This window comes from Pinus tabuliformis, chromosome 1_1, assembly GCF_031772625.1.
Source record: "Pinus tabuliformis cultivar Carrire ecotype Pingquan chromosome 1_1, CPIR1, whole genome shotgun sequence".
In the NCBI taxonomy this organism is placed as follows: domain Eukaryota; kingdom Viridiplantae; phylum Streptophyta; class Pinopsida; order Pinales; family Pinaceae; genus Pinus; species Pinus tabuliformis.
Window position 1 is genome coordinate 644,812,982 of NC_142297.1, and position 17,794 is coordinate 644,830,775.

At 36.3% G+C, this 17,794-nt stretch overlaps 2 protein-coding genes across 2 annotated transcripts; one reads left to right on the forward strand and one right to left on the reverse strand.

The window, feature by feature from the left end:
• Nucleotides 1-6,190: 6,190 nt before the first annotated feature.
• LOC149214996 (leucine-rich repeat receptor-like protein kinase PXC1) lies at nucleotides 6,191-6,643 on the reverse strand. Its single transcript, XM_089389582.1, has one exon. The coding sequence runs from the start codon at nucleotides 6,641-6,643 to the stop codon at nucleotides 6,191-6,193; it is 453 nt and encodes a 150-aa protein (XP_089245708.1).
• A 2,196-nt stretch (nucleotides 6,644-8,839) lies between these two features.
• LOC149214997 (multiple organellar RNA editing factor 3, mitochondrial-like) lies at nucleotides 8,840-9,229 on the forward strand. Its single transcript, XM_089389583.1, has one exon. The coding sequence runs from the start codon at nucleotides 8,840-8,842 to the stop codon at nucleotides 9,227-9,229; it is 390 nt and encodes a 129-aa protein (XP_089245709.1).
• Nucleotides 9,230-17,794: the final 8,565 nt, after the last annotated feature.

Below are 17,794 nucleotides of genomic sequence, written 5' to 3' on the forward strand. Positions count from 1 at the left end.
AGAAATAACAAGCGGAAGGGAATGGCCCACAAATCCTACGTGGCTTGAAGGTCCCATCATAAAGTGCATGCATGGGAAGCAACGTGAATGTTGGGGTAACACATGTGAGATGACATGAGTCAAGTGGTGTTGGCAGAGTATGCACCTAGATTGGTGGGAAGGTGGCCCCACCTGACAGTTCATCCCAATGGAAGAATCCCATAAGTATTAAGAGGTGAAGCGAGGGAGGATGTCAGGACTAAGGAATTGAGGTGATGTGGCACAAGCTGTAGTGGATGATAAAGTCTGAGTAGCAAATTAATTAGAAGGAGGCCATGCGGCCCCACTATACACGTATGTCTGGTAAAAAGGCCTCGAAGGGTAATAAAGGAGCACACTAGGAATCGTTGGGATGGAGGAAAAATGGGATGATGTGTTCTGGAGGCATAAGGAGAACTAACATGAAAATATCGGGATGACATGGTTAGCTTGTGATCGTTTGATTTGGTTGGAAACTGTGGGATCCTTCGGTTGTGGGAGAGATATATGTGTGTGTGAATGTTAAAGGCTTGATCCATGTGTCATACTATGTATAAATGTGTATGCACAAAAAATATCTGTGAGGTGAAAAGGCCCTAGTTATGAGGCTCCGAGGATAATTTGAAAATATCAAATGATTTGTACAAACCAAAATATAAGTTCGATAATTAAAATGAATAATAATAATTATTTTTTTTATCCCATTCATCTAACTTACTTGAGGAGTCGGTTAAATGGGTATCCACCCCATTGGAAAGAAAGTGGGTTGGCATTCATTACAGTTGCAATGTCAATTAGTGCAAGCATTGGAAATGGATGGCTTTTGTTGGAGGAGTGCATGTTTAATGGACCTCATCAAGTAGGATTTTCTTATCCTAGCAATGCCATGAAAGATATTTTTTAATGGGGGGGTGTAACATGTTGAGATTTGTGTGTTGGGCAGGGGGATGGAATATTGTGAAGGGGGGTCATAGGATGGTAATAACAATATCTTCTATGAGATAATTAAGCATAAATGTTTTGATAGAAAATGATTTGTGAAACCCTTCTCTAATTTCAAATGTTGGAATAGGTTTACATGGTGTAAGTTAGCTTTGTATATTGCATATGTGGTTGATTTTCACTATAACTCCTTAAGTTACACTTGTTAATATGTATTTTATATAATTACCTAAGTATCTTAGACTTAATTACAAAGGAAATAAATATTGAAAATAGCCCATGGAGAGCAAAGGCTAAGCATTGATGGTAATACCTCAAGATATGCAAGTAAAAAGAATCCATGGCATATCTAAAACAAATTTACATGAAAATATAACACCTAAAGTGAGACATGCATGGAGCCATAATCCATGGTATATTTAAAAATAATTTACATGAAAATATTTTCAAGACAACCTCGTGGGAGAAAAAGTATATGATCAACTCAAGATTGAGAATAGTGTTTTAAATGATTTTATCTACGTATTTGATTTGAATAAAAGTGATTAGTCCAATGTTTGTTAACGCGTTACCTAGATTCAGGGGTGGATACTCATTGATCTTGAAGAAGAACTAGAATCATCCTACATTTGGGGCTTAGGAACATTCTGTAATAACTGGACATAAGCTTACTTGATAATTTAAGGGCTAAGGTTAGCAATGGGAAATCACATCCATTGCCTAATAGTCTTGGGGTACTCTAGCATAATTATCAAGTTTATGATCAAGAAATGCTTAATTAACCATAAACGATTTAGAATTGGCTAGTGTATTGTGAGGCTTCAAAGCTCCATTAAATTTCAATTTTTCATGTCCTTTATAGTCACAAAAAGAAAGTTGATACAATTTCCAACCCAGAAATCAGCTAAAATTGTGGGTGCTTTGTGTAAACGGGGTCCAAACTACTCAAGTCATACCTTAATTCCAAAAAAAATGACAAGTACCTTGATCATAAATCACCACATGTCCCTCAAAACCAATCTCATTCACCAACATAAAGTAAATAACATGAAGAGACCTAGTATCCTCTTGCACATGTTTAAGGCTATGGGGATGGGAGCTATTGAAGTCATGAATTTATTCCTTGTCGAGGCAGGTGGGATAATGTGTAGTCAAGTTCTAATAAGGTAGGACAAAATGTTATTTTTGCATCTATTTTCCTAGGTTGGTCCTCATTATGATTCTCTCTTGGTTGATTCTTAAGTAGTTGAATTTCTTAAAAGATTGTATTTTGGTTGCCTTTGTACTTATCTATTATGGACATGGTGGATATATTTTCATCTATGAGTTTCTTATAATTAAATTTTTGGAGCCAAATATTTTGTACTTGCATATTGGTCCTCAATTCAATGTTCCCTTAGTATATTATCAACCTTCCTTCTAGCTCTCAAGAAAATATTTGGTTTCATCTTTCCTTTTTGCAAGACTTTCAATTACTATGTGCTCTTCCTATTATTGTTTAGTGTCTTTTATTAGGAAGGAAATATTTTATTTCTAGGAAGTGTTGTCAAATTTATCCTCACCTCTACTGTAAGCTTCATTCTAGAGGCCTATTTATTTGCTAACAAAATCCACTCCACTTGGTGCTTAGTTTTAGGTCTACTTGTTTTTTTTTTTGGATTAAGATTTGAAGCTAGTCCATTCTTAGTTCCATTTTCATTATATACTTGTATGGTACAAATCATTGCGATTTACTTAAGTTTAGAAGCTTAGAGTCTCATTAATATATGGTAAAGTCAGAAATACATGGAATGTGAAAAAATATGAATGATAAATCAATGAATTTCATTTATATTGACTGATATATACATTTGTGTTACATTTATATGACCCTTGGTTTCATATTCCAAGGTCTCTTGGACTTCCTTAGACTATTCAGCTTTCACACCAACCCTTAGAGGATTAGGTGTCCAACATTCCCCCCCTTAATCTGAAGGGTTATGTATGAGTACAAGAAGAGAGTTGTAAAACTAAACGTGCAAAAATGCATGGCAACATTAGGCTGAATGTGCTGTCTGAAATGTTGGTATTAAGGGAGGTGGTTTAAGGATGACCCCCAACATTGGAATGCTTAGTGCAGTTCCCATAACTCTTCCAGTTCTGGCTGAAGTCTTCTGTTAGAGGAAGTGCTCCTAATGTTTTGAAGAGGGAAACCTTCAACCTTGGAAGGGAAGTCTCACCACAAATAAAAAGGGAGAACCTCAACGAGAAAAGGGAGGCCTCAACCTGTTATGGTTTTAGGATGACCAACAACTTTGGAATGCTTAATGAAATTCCTGGAAGTCTTCCAAAACTGGCAAGAAGATGAAGTCTTCTACTAGAGGAAGTGTCCTCAACTAAAGGCATGCTTAGCGGCATCTTTGTCTCTGGCTACAACCATGAACATGGTATGGCAGGTTGTGGCTCAGGCTCGCTTGATGTGGCTTTGAAGCTTGTAGATGACCATCATTTCCCCCCCTGTCAGATACAAGGTGAGATGATGGAGAAAAATCAATTGTAAGAATTTCAATATTTGAGAACAAATCTTGTTGTATGAGCAAAATATCTTTTTGGTTGTTGAAGCCCATTGCCAAGAAGCGATCCATCCAAGATGAATATTTTTTCTTGCAGGAGGTTTGTTTTTGAAGCATCTGGGTGAAGAATGGGTATGTTGACCACAATGCTTGCACGGATGAAGATCAAAACAGTGATATTTCACATGGCAAACTCGGTCACAGTGTTGGCATTTCACAATCTGTTGTTGTTGTTGTGGAAGAGGAGAAGAATCTGGAACAGTTGAAGGTGAACTGTCATGAAGGAATCCAACACTCTGAAACTGGATGGGCTTTGAGTAATCTGGAATGTGAAAGGGCACATCCTTGTCATATCCAAGACTAGTTATGTGCTTGTTGTGGATTAGCTCTTCCCAAGGTTTGATGATGGGCTTGGGAAGTGCAGACTAAACTTCTGCATCTGCATGTGAATTTGTTGCTTCATTGGGCACTGGATCAACTTGCTTCTTATGGGAGTTTGTTTCAATGTTTTGAACAAACAATTTCAGAATGATGACTATACTTCTGTAACTCCTCTTGTTGTAGCTGTGATTCAAGCTGCAAAAATTCAATCTTTTCTTGTGTATGTTGCAAACATGTTTGAATGTCAACAAGAGTGGTTTTGTTGATTTTTACTGTGTTGTCAGCAGTGAACAGGATTAGATTTTCCAATAACTCTAACATTCTTTCAAGCTTAACCACTTTTCTTAACAACTGGCAATTAAAGATTGTGAGCTTCAATTGTATAACTATATACCAAAGTTTTCTCTAGCAATTATGCACTATCTTCTTCTACACACAATATGAAGCCTTGATGGTAGGCTTTGGAGCAATGATTAGGATCAACTTTTTCTATGGAAGCAACTCACAAGCAAAGAATTCATATCTACAAAGTCACCTCATCAAAACAATGAAACTAAGGGTTTTGATGCCATTATTTCTCTTGTGGGTCATCAATTCTTTGAGTCCTTAAGTTACAATATCATACCATTTTCCATTATATAAAGGAATATCAGTGCCTTTCTAAGCCAAATATTCATGTTCAAATAACAATCGCAAACAGTTGCGCTAATTGTACCTTTCGACGCAATTGTCAGATAGAAAAGTGCGCCGACCCTCTTATGCTCAGACACACCAATATCTGACACTGTGAGCCAGGTGTTACTGCAGTCCACCTGCTCCTATGATCACAAAGCTCCTGTGTACACATTAGCCACTCAGGAAATATGCCACCACCGGGCAAGTCTGATTTGCCACCACCAGGCAAATCCGGAACTTAAATGTGCCACCTCTGGGCAAGTCTGATCTACCACCATCGGGAAAATCCAAAACTTAAATGTGCCACCTCGGGGCAAATCTGATCTGCCACCATCGGACGAATTGCATGTACAGAACCTCCAAAACACAATCTACCTCCCTCGGACAGATCCACAACTTCTCCGATCTGCCTCCTCTCGCAAATCGTCAAACGAAGATGAGGATTCCCGCGGATCCCCTTGAAGGTGAATTGGCGCGATCTTTCCGTAAAATTCCGCACCAGTCTGGTATTTTGGCGCAGTGGCACTATTAATGGCCTAACAGATGCGCCAGTTGCACATCCTGGCGCGACTTTCAGTGCTAAAAGCGCGCCAATCCTCTTCTACTCAGAAAATTAAAAAATCATCCTCTTCTACTCAGAAAATTAAAAAATCATCTAAGTCCGAGCCAGGTGTTCTGCAGTCCACCTGCTCAATTGAGCACAAAGCTCTCGTGCACACCCGGCCACAAAGGCACCTCAAGGCACATAGGCGATTCTGCCACAAAGGTAAGCTAGTCACAAAAGCACTTCAGCCACAAAGACTCTATAGATGGTTTTTGGCTCACCACCAACCCTCACTTTACAATGACAAAAGATGGTTTCAGGCTGACCATAAACCATTACAAAGTGGTTTTGAGATCACCACTAACTTTCAGATGCGTTTAAAAAACTTACATTTCATTCAAGGTTTTGGAGTTTTTGGGTACATACAATGACTATTACAACAACTGGACTGGCTTATAACATGCTGGGGAGTCTATTCCACAAACCATACTAACTCAAACAAACATCTATTTTGTTGTCCACCATAAACGTTGTCGCTACTGCTTTACCTCATCTGTTCATTGTTCACATCTTGGGCATCCTTGTCTGTTCAAATAACTTCTAGGAACTCCACGCTTAACCTGTCATTCATTAGAGTTGCAACTTCTAACAAAATAACTTTGCCTACATTGAGTTAGCTAGGCTCAATAAGGCTCAATAATATTTAAACATGATTCCAAGAAAATACAACATAAACTCTTCAAATTTAATTTCTGTATCTCCGCCCAAAGATGATTATTTCCCAAACATAACAATAAATATTTAGAGTCCAGAACACTTCTCGTTCTACGAAATGCCAGATTTGTGCCTAGCTCCCATTGCCATCAAGGTAACTGCCATCGCTGCCATGCATTTGACATAGCAAAGTATCCTCCTTCACCATCTACTTAGGAGTGAACACAAGTTTACTCCTCTCCATCTCTGGCGTCTGCGCGCCACCGGAGAAATCCATCTTCTCAGAGGCCGTTTTTCCAGCAACCTCGGCCTCCCTGACGTATTTCTTCCAGTAATACACCAGAAAACATTAGCGTTATCAAAATCAGAACGACAGCATCCCCGACCACAATGGCAATGACGGCCCCCGTGCTGAGAGCCCTGGTTTTGGATCTCGTGTGCACCGGAGTACTCGATCCCAGGTCGGAAAAGGACTCCGTCCGCAGAGCCCAGCATTGCCGGCGAAGGCCGAAGCCGGGAACTTCTCCAGAAGTTGGCGGGGTACTTGGCCAGAAAGTTCATTATTGGAAACATTTAAGTCCCCCAAGAAGCTGAGATCTGGCAAAGGCCCTGACAGAATGTTGTTCTGCAGGCGCAGAGTTACCAGCCGCGTAAGGTTCCGTATCACCGGCGGAATCGATCTGCGGAGATTGTTATCGGAAGCGTCGAGCCTCACCAGGCGCCTGAGCCGAGCAAGATTAGCAGGAATCAGACCCAAGAAGTCATTGGAAGCCAAGTAGAGCAATTTGAGATTGTAGCAATTTGACAATGGATCCATGCTGCCGTTGAGCCGATTTCCCTGAAGATCAAGAACCCGGAGCTGGTCGAGCGCAGAAAGGGGATCGATAGGACCTCGTAACTCATGGCGCGAAAGCGAAACGAAGAAGACTCTGCCGTTTTTGCAGGTTATGCCCTGCCATTTCCCGGTGCAGGCATCGGCCAAACTCCAGTTTTTGGCAAGAAAAAAATCGATGAATGCATCAGCGCTGAAGAATCAACGCAGGCACGAACACGTCGCTCTGTAGACCCAGTCCACCCTCAGCTTTGACAATGGGATCTTCAAGAAGACCGTCCATGTGCTCCTAGGGCTTCTCACTTTCCAGAGACCCAATCCATATGGCAATGAGTAGCAAGATTCCAAAATTTGAATACAACCTTCATAGATTCCATGAGCACTGCCACCGATATGCTTCGATCCACACAAACTCACCCTCAAACACGCAGATCTGTAATTCGCCGCATGCTCGACACACACCACCAACTCGACCGATCTGCTAACTTCTTCTCGGATCTCACTCTCTGACTGTAAGACACACCATGGCTGTCGATCTGCCTCTCCAACTCTACCATAATTCTCTGATTTTCCACCATGATTCAGCTTCACCATGATCTGGTTCTGCCCTCCACAGGTTAGGCAGCCTCGTAGACAGTCCACCAGATTCGAAGAAGGCAACAACCAGCATCGACGCCAGATCCGCACCGGTGAACCTCTGTAAGAGGAATCCATGTGTTCTACGACTCTGACAATCACGCAGCCATTGCAAGATTTCCCCTTTAATTGGGAAAATCCTTCACAGCGAAGCTTGCAACTTCACGGATCGGACAAGGAGATCGACCAGCTGGAATTATGTACAAGAATTGGGCACACGAATTGACACGAACAAGATGTCTCCACACTTTCGCTCCTCATGTCACCACAGGCAAGACATTTGTTACGCATAATCACACCGCACTACCACAGTTCATGACCACGAGCTAGCCACACCACAATCAGACAGATAAGAGATCGCTCCACGCTGCTAAGAAATCCAACACCTGGAGGGTTCACAGATTTGGAGGGGGAGTGATCTCCAAAACCATAAGGTCCATCCCACAGCGGAGGCCCGATGCCTGAACTCGCACCTAAAAATTTGAACAAATTCATTAGAGTCTGTGGAGACCTGGGCTCGGATCCCAGCAGCCACACCATACTTTACGATCTGCAACCATGAGCGCCAACTCCCCTGCCATTCCAACATCGACCTCTCTTGCCAGTAAAGCACCATTGTAATACAAACCACGAGGTCTCGTCCTCCAACAACGCCGACCTAAAAAAAGAAGAAAAAAATGACAGGAATGTTAAACCTCGATTTTGATGCCTCGTCTTCTCAACACAGATGCCTCGAGGCTTGATGTATCTCCAATAGAGATAGATCAACACACAAAAAATTCATGCCATATACACTCCAGCACAGCGATCCATACACAGGTCTCGACACCAACACGGTAAGCTACTAAAGATCTTTGTATCTGAGATCTCCCGAAATCACATAACCGACAACAAAGCTTCCACATAATCGGAAACAGAGCTTCCACATGCTCATAGCGCCTCTCTGATCACTAGTGAATCGCCACAACTATCGCTTCCCTAGCTAATGGACAGCGGATGATGGACAAACAAATATTCACAAAACTTTTATTCTTTTCAGCCCAGGAGCAGCCAAGCCCACGAGGGGCTAGGCCCTCAGGCTCTGATACCAAGATAAAATAGCACACAACGATATATTCTATTATTGTGAACGAGGATATTTACACATATTTATACAAACAATAGTCTCAAGATATGAATTCTATGTTAGACGTACAGTAGTGTGGTTGAGAGATTCTCTCAACCACACACTAAACTAGGAGAAACTAAATTCCTATTATGTAGGAACAAACTCCTCAAATGGAGAATTACAACCATAGACAAGTAGGAATTAATTATATCTAACTTAGACAAGCTAACATATGTGCAACTGCAACCAGTTCAACAGAGAAATGTTTCAGCCAACAAAATTTTGGAAAAAGAAAAGGTACGAATTTCTCAAGTGCTAATGACAATGAGAAGAGAATCTGTTGTCATAGTGACTTGGAAGACAATCAAGAAGCTTAACACTATGTTGCAAAATCCATTGGGCAACAATGTTGGTCCGGGAACGAGTCAGTAAAAGCCATGGCGACACTGACAGTTCATCTCTGTCGTGGTGTAACCCTGGCGAGGGCCTTCCCTACAACAACATTTAGCAGGGCTCAACCTTCTTCCCGACTGGTACCAGTAGCCTTCTCCATTGAAGGCCACTTAATTGGTATCAGCTTGCCGTCGCCGCTGTCACAGTGTCTTATAGGACGTTGGAGGGTTTCAACTTATGGACCAGTTTTCTCCCCTATAGACTTGGACAACAAGCAAGGAGACACGACTATTCTTTTCGAAGGCTGCGACTACGAGCGCTGGCTTATTACAATGGAATTTCCTGATCCTCAGCCCACCCGCGAGGAAAAGATTGATATGTTTATAAAAACCCTGGCGAAGGTGGTTGGAATTGAAGAGGAAGCTACAAAATGATCTATGCTTTGTCTACAACAACCTATATGGGGTTTCAGGCCCGATATCATAGGAACTCTCCGAAAAAATGAAGGGCCTGCTGGACATTGTCTGGGTGTTACCTGATTCATATATCGATCCTGTAAATAAGGAGTATGGAGGAGATAAGTACATCAATGGGGGTAATTATACCGGACGCTCGGGTATATAATAACATGAATAATGGAAGGTACAATGGCAGTTCCATGAACGAGTCAGTGCCAAGCCGTCGAAAAGCAGAAGTGCCCAAGTGCAACGGAGCAACATTAGAATATTTCTATAAATAGGGAAATGGCAGACAAATTCTGGAAAGAATGCAGTGCTGACAATCTCTGAAAATGCCTAGGCCTAACCTAAGCTCTGATACCCTGTCAGAGATACATGGAATGTGAATAGAATATGAATGATAAATCAATGAATTGCATCTCTATTGACAAGATATACATTTATATTACATTCGTATGACCTTTGGTTTCGTATTCTAAGGTCTCTTGGACTTCCTTAGAGTATTCAACTTTCACATCAACCCTTAGAAAATTAGGTATCCAACCAATATGAGGAATTAGAATTTTTATTCTATATCTCTTTAACTAAATTTATTAATGATTATGAGAAACATGATATGGTGCAAGTCTCATAAATCATGAATACTCTCTTGCAAGTTGAGCAACAATTGGGCATCATAAAAACCAAGTGCAATATTTTAGGAGTTTTCTAAAAACAATTGAGCAAAGATACACACTCAATGACTTCCAAAAAGACGATTTTAGAGCCAGGGAAAATAAAGACGAGAGCATATGTTTTAAATCAATTATTATTTTACATGGTTTTTACAAAATTTATAATAGTGTATGAATTTGGAATTTTTTCCACGGGACATTAGTAATTTTATATAATGTTTTCGTTAAATGTGGATAGTTTGAATAATTTATACTAGTTATGTATTTATTTTTAGTGTTGATAAGTATATTACAATTATTTTTTATAATTTAATTTTACTAGTATTTATTAAAATAAAAACAAAATACTCAAAGTCATCTTTAAAGTAAGAGATCGATCCTATCAAATAAAACTAAACTAGTACACTTTCAAGCTTTTTCTTAAAAAATTATAATGATGTTAATATTTTCATTAAATTTACCATGATTAAATATAAAAGACATTTTCAAAATTGTTTGTTCCATTGTTGTTTATATATTTTCATCATAAAATGATAACAAAAAATATTGACAATTCAATTACCATTATTAAAATTTAAACAATGTCATGGTTATAAAACAATCTACATATATCTTTATAAAAGAGATTTTTAGTTCTCAAAATTATATATGAAAAATATTATAAAACAATCTACGTATATCTTTATAAAGGAGATTTTTAATTCTCAAAATTATATATGAAAAATATTATAAAGAGGTTTTTCCTTAGCAAAACAAAGAAAAAAAACTTGTAACTTTATTTATAGTCAAAATAACATTACAATGTGTAGATGTTTGCAATAAGCATTTTCGATAGTTTTTTAGTATAAAATAATATCCTTTATTTTATAGATCCTTATTTTTTTATATTAATTTACTATTCCTTTGAGAAGTATCTAATAATCTAACATTTTTCTATCTCTCATAAGTTTTTCATAGTTTTAAAAGAATTTGTAGTGTGTTATATATCCAATTCACGAGCTCAGAAATCTTCACATATAGGCCCTTTCTATATAGTCTCTTACTTTAAATGCCATGACTTATCACAAGATAAAACTAGTACCTCAATGCAGAAATATGTATACATATAAATCATTTGAATAACTGTATAATAGCCCATGTTCAAGTACAATGGATGATCATTTTTTCACTCCCTCAATGATCCATTTGTCTAGTTCCAACTACATGCCCTCTCTTGAGAGTTTGCTGACTTCAACATTGTGCTCCTTGTAGACATGGAAGTGAGGAAACGAAATGTTTCTTTAATTCTTAGAGTTTCTTCATAGATTGGTCCAAGAAGGAAGTTCTCCACTACACTCTCACCTCACATCCAATTAATTACCATAGGTAAGTCTTCAAATATTTGTAATTTTGAAACCCCCTACTTAGTAGCCACTATAAGTGTTTACTTTAGTGCCATTTTTTGAGATTACTCCAATGAGTTACACATTTAACATGGTTAAAAAAAAAATAGTGCCATTGTTTGACCCCAAACAAAAGTTGCTTTGAATTTTAGAAAATGTGAATCATTTAGGAAGAGAAGACCTCCCCAATGCTTGTGAAAAAATATGGGAGACACCATTAGGCCCAACATATAATATTGTCAATCTCTTCAATTCTAATAAGTCGATGTTGTTTAACATGATTTGTCGAAGGAAAATGCTTGATTATACTCACTCCCTAAATAACACATTGTAAGGTTAATAAAGATTTACCCTCCAAGAGAGCAACCTTCTTAGATAACCAAACTCCCCAACTCACACTGAGAAGAAGAGATTTCAAAATGTCATAATCCATTTGACCTGTCCAATCTTCTAGACCTTCAATTGAGACTAACCCAGACAACATTTTAACAAACTAATACCCCCGCGTATTTCTAAACCAACTTTATATAATCACAATTCATGAGTAAATTATAGGTTGTTTCCTCACCATTTTTACATAAAAGACTTAGGCTAAGAGTCTCTTTTTGTTTTCTCTAACACTTGTCCTCGACCAATATTATGTTATTTAAAGCAATCTACATGAAAACTTTAGATTTTAGAAGACAGTTACATTTCCTTAAAATTTTCCACCAACCATAATATGTTCCTATTAAAACCATACACTTACCTCAATTATATTTTTGAACCATACAAACTCATCCTATAACAAAAATATATAATTTTAAAAATTATATATATATATATATATATATATATATATAATTACTAATAACATATATATATATATATATAATTACTAATAACATATATATTCATTCATTAAAATAAAATAATATTATGAAAATGAAATTTTCTGCTTATTCTATAACCCAAAATACATATAAAAAGTCTCCAAAAATACATATAAAGAAGTCTAAAATTTGAACAAAGTCTAAAATTTGAACTCCACTTTAGTTACTTTAAAGTTAATGATTATGAAAAAAAAAATTATGAACAAATTAAATAATATTAAAAATAAAAGAAAAATAAATAAATAAAATATAATAATTTATAATTTGTATTAATTTATATTTTTTTCATTATTTTCCAACTTTATTTTTGACTTAAGTTTCTGTCATCATTCCCAAATAAAATAATAATTATAAAAAATTATTAAAAAAATAATATTAAAAAAATTAAATGAAATTGTTAGGTCGATTGTTCCAAACAATCTACAACTTGATAATTGATTTACCTTTCTTTCATCATTTCCAAACTTGATTCTTCACTCAAGTCTCTTCCATAATTCCTAAATTAGATGAGGGAATATCATTATTGTAAAGCAATGTTTTTAGTTTATTATATAAAATAATACTTCTTGATTTGTGTTTCTTCCAACATCTCCCAACTTGATTCTTAATTTATGTTTCTTCCATCATTCCCATATCTCCAATGATAAGTTAAGAGAATATGGTAATAAAATAATAATCTTAAGAAAAAATAATTTTTGCATGATTGAGTAAAATAATAATCTTTAAGAAAAAGTAATTTTACATAATTGAGTGTCAATGAAATGAATGAAATTTGGCCATTTATAATATTTAATAATAAAATAAGGAATAAAAAATAATTTAATAAACAATTTTTAATATAAAATAAAAATGTCATAATTTTCGAGCAAGAATAAATGGCGTTGAAAATGAAACGAAGAATGAATTTACATATTTTTATAATTTATTTTGTTAATAAATATTAATTATTTGGTAGATACCAATAAAGTATATTGGTATTTTATATATATATATATATATATATATATATATATATAATGTTTGAAATATTGTTTTTCTCTTCTATACATTATATATTCTGTACTAAATGGATAAATTTAAATGTTTGGTATAATGAAAGTAAGGTTTATTTTATAAAAAAATTATGGTTATACTTTTGCCATCATGATTTTGAGTAATTTTATGGTTTCATTTATTATTAGTCATAATCTTAGGCAATTTGTGTTAGACATGACATTTTTGTTCGATGTTTAGTGTTTGGTTAGTAAATGATTTATAATTATTGAATTTATGTGGAAGTTAACAATCATATTTTTGACTTTCTTGTTTACTTTTCTTTCAAGGGGTGGTAGGTGTTGGGGGAATCACTAAGGTGTATGATCTCTTTTAGGGATTACTCTCTATAAATGTAGCTAGATTGAAAATTTTGTTTGTTATCAGTTATTTGACCATAATTATCAATCTTATGAATAATAAAAAGCGCCTAAGAGTAAGCTAGCTTGCCTCATTGTGAGAATAAAAAAGAAGACTCTTTAGTTCAAGGATATTATATTTTCCAAGTTCTAAAGACTCTAAATTGTCAAATGAATGCCCTTGCAATTACAAAAGATAATTTGGTAAAAGAGTTCTCATCAATTTGCAATGTCAAAAGTAGAAATAAAGGATACCTTCTAAATCATGTGCAACTACCTATTTTTATTAGCTTATAAAGAACATTTTTGTAAAAACCATATCAAGATACAAATTTACAAATTACCCATCTATACCTATAGGCAAATGTATCAAATTAAAATACTTACCAACAATAACCATAGCTAACCCCTTTTCATGAGTTGGTTGTGACATTACTAAGAAAATACATTGACATGGAAATATCCTTTCTCTTACCATCATGAATTTTCTAAGTAATGTTCTTAAACTACATATTCAATATCCATGGAGACTTAACACTATGAATGAATATACCTTTTTATTTTCTTGCCAAGTTAGCCAGGGTCAAGCGTTTTTGAGTGAAAATAACCACGCGGATGTATGTTCTTTTTAGAATTTTTCCTCATGTATGTGTTATCTCATATTACTTTTTTTTATAAGTCAAAATATTTCATTCAAGGAAAAATATTACATTTCTATCTACAAATTTTTGAAGTTCTACTGGCCTCACTCTTACTAGATTTGTTGGCCAGTAGGAAATTTACCAAAATTTTTACAACAACCATAAAACATTATGCTTTTGAAAATAGGAGTTTCCCAACAAACCAAAAGACCATAAACTCATGTCAATAAACAAAAAAACTAGCAGATTCAAAATATAACAGGAAATAATCTAAGAGTCAAATGAGGATATCAGGGATGGGTTCTTCGGTCGAGTGTTGCAGTGTGTCAGGAGCTTGAATTAACACTGAATATGCTTCTCCATGTGCTCTATGTGAGCGTCTAAACGATCAAGGTTGTCTTACATCCTCCATTAATTCCTTTGCAAATCGTTGAGAAATGAGATATTCTCATTCATATCATCATGATTTTCCTTGAGAACTTGACCAAAGAGTGTCTTCAATTTCCAGTGAAGGGTGACTAAGAGGATGTACTGATTTCTCCCCCCCCTAGTGTGCCCAAGGTCCTAAAGTCAATGATAAAATTCAACTATAAGCTCAGAATTTGAGAAGGATTGTTGTTCTCGGCATACAACCCTGTCAAGCTTGGGGATATCAACTTGAGCACTGGGAGGTGTTGCATCTTGGTAAGCTATGGCTGCCTCTTAGGCTTGAATCTCAATGCGAGGCCTACTAGTTTGTTCTTGCTCCCCAGTGCCCCACATGCTCTGACCTTGTTTTCTAGGCATGATATGCAAATCAATCAAACAAACGATACTATTCCTGGTAAGACCCCCAATGAGGCACCCCGATAATTCCACCCCAATAGACTTAATATGAGAAACCATACAAATACCATAGCCAACAAGGAGGACAATCCCTCCCTTAAATCAATATCAGGGAGCCAAGATAATCTCATCTGTACTTGTAGCGAGGCAAAAAAATCTAGAGTACTAGCTACCTACCAAGCAAATCCACAACCATGCAAAAACATAAGCCAAAAGAGGGATATTAAAGGGTTGTGACCAAACAAACTAACATATACAGAAAAGGAATAGGGATGAATGGAAAAGGCTCGAAAAACTCACCAATCCCAAAATTTGACAGAGGAGTCAAAAAATTAAAGAAATCCAGGAATTTACTAAAGTGATGAAGCCGAGCTGAAAGAATCAGACACATATAATTACCTCAAAACTCAACCTGGAGATGTGGGATGTAGCCAAAATTGAACTTGCAACTGAGGGATAAGTCTTCAAAATAATCTCATGCAGGCTAGGAACAACAAGATGGTATCTTATCACCCTCAATCTAGGATCCCTTTATTGAAGAATTACTGCCTCACAATAGTAGGACCCTTGAACTTTCAAGAATGGAAGGTTATTGTTTATGGTGTTCTTGCCTACCAGGTGGCTCTCAAATTTCTTCCCCAAACCAAATTTTCTTACTAGATACAACCCCACATTCCTATAATTATCATCAAGATAGTTGAAGACCAAGATTACAGGGTTTTTTGAAAATCTCCCTTGCGACCGACTAATAACCCACACCATTCTCAAACAAAGACCACCAAGAAGAAAGGTCGAGAGAACTCAAGAGGATCAAAGCATCTAAGCATGCATTGAAGACACACATATGGTACATGGAGGTAGTGTGCCATGTCGTCTCCATCCTTAAAATTTGTGGGCATTGATGGGGTGGCGAGCACCTCCCCAACCCCCCTTCTCTAAGTTCATCCACCCCATCAAGGTTTGTTATCTCATATTTCTTTTAATGAATACATGCTTTCTATTAATTTTATTGCATATGTAAAATGTATTAAAAATATATGAAATTTTAACATTTTAATATATGTATGTTTGTAGAAAATGTAATATAAATAAAGAAAAAACATCATAAATATATATAATCTAAATGTGTTTGTGTATTGTTAGTGTTGAAATTTGAAAATAATATGAAATGTAGTTGGTTTCACAAGTGTCAAAATTTTCAAACAATGCAAAATGTGGTTGGTTTCACATGTGTTAAAATTTTCAAATAATATGAAATGTGGTTGGTTTTTCAAGTTTTCAAACAATGCGAAATGTGGTTGGTTTCACAAGTATGGACATTTTCAAACAATGAATAATGTGGTTGGTTTCACAAGTGCGGAAATTTGTGAATGATAAATCATGTGGTTAGTTTCACAATGATTGAAACTTATGAATGATGTGACATGTGGCTAGTTTCACAAGAGTCAAAAAGAATTTGTACGATGCAACATTTGGTTGGCTTCTCAAGGGTTGAAACTTTTGCACAATGTGACATGTAGTTGGTTTCACAAGAGTCAAAACTTTTGCATGATGTGAAATATGGTTGGTTTTGCAAGAGTTAAAACTTTTGTATGATGCAATGTGCATGGTTTTGCAAGATACGAAACTTCTGCGTGATGAAAAAATGTAGTTGATTTCTTAAGAGTCTAAAATTTCACATGGTGCGACATGTCTTTGGCTTTGTAAGAGAGGAAACTTTCGCACGATGCGATAAGAGAAAAAATGGAACTACTTATTGATAGTGATAGAAGTCCGCCAACACTGGGGGTCTCCCCCGTATGAAGTCCCAACTAGTCCTCACACCGTTTGCAGTAGGATCCCCATATGGATAATAGGCATGGACGCCATAACTTAAAAGTTTTACTTGGTTTCAATAAACAACATAAGAGAGTATGCACATAACCTTTGAAACAAGCAAGTAAGTTGACACTGTGAAGCATACAATTACAATGTATATAAGGTACTTTAATGGACGAGAAGAAAGAAAGAGAGCCTTTAGTAGAAAAGTAATAGTACTATCCTAATAAAGACACACAAGAGCATAGAAAGGATCATTAATTAACCTGCAAAATAGTTCACAAGGTAACAACGATCATGAAAACAAGTAACAATGCACATTCAACAAGATATATACCAAAGCTAACAAAATAGTTCATTTTCTTTAGTATGTATGAACATAAACATATATCGTAAACATTAAAAGAATATTATTACAACATCCACAATACATGCATGAAAGTGCATCAGCTCTAAGTTCTTCAAATATTAAGTGAAAGTTCCAAGATACATAATTACAATGATGTAACAAATTCCCAATAGTGCAACAAAAGTCACCACTTGCTCCCCCAAAGAATGATTATGACAAGCTAGGGAAGCCAAGGTTAAAATTCCTTTTGCTTGAGGCATGAGGGTTTATTTCTAACAAATGGATTGACCTTTCACCTCCCATGTGACTCTTGACCTCCCCCATGCTTCTTGATATTCTATGTAACCTTTGAGCTCCTACATGACTCTAGGACTTCCTGGTGAATATCCACATTCCATGTGTGACCCTTGGACTTCCACATATTTTACATTTTTCTAATTGTTGGAAATACAAAATTACATCCCACAAATTGTGGAAAAATACATGGACAACATAAAACTTTTACGATGACACTTTGAGAAGCCAAGATTTGGCGATTATGACATGAGACTTCATTGTAATGTATCAGTGCCAAATTCTCCTCTTTGCT

Excerpts from the sequence above, each read along its gene's own strand:
- LOC149214996 (XM_089389582.1), bottom strand. The coding sequence starts at position 6,643 with ATGGATCCATTGTCAAATTGCTACAATCTCAAATTGCTCTACTTGGCT.
- LOC149214997 (XM_089389583.1), top strand. The coding sequence starts at position 8,840 with ATGGCGACACTGACAGTTCATCTCTGTCGTGGTGTAACCCTGGCGAGG.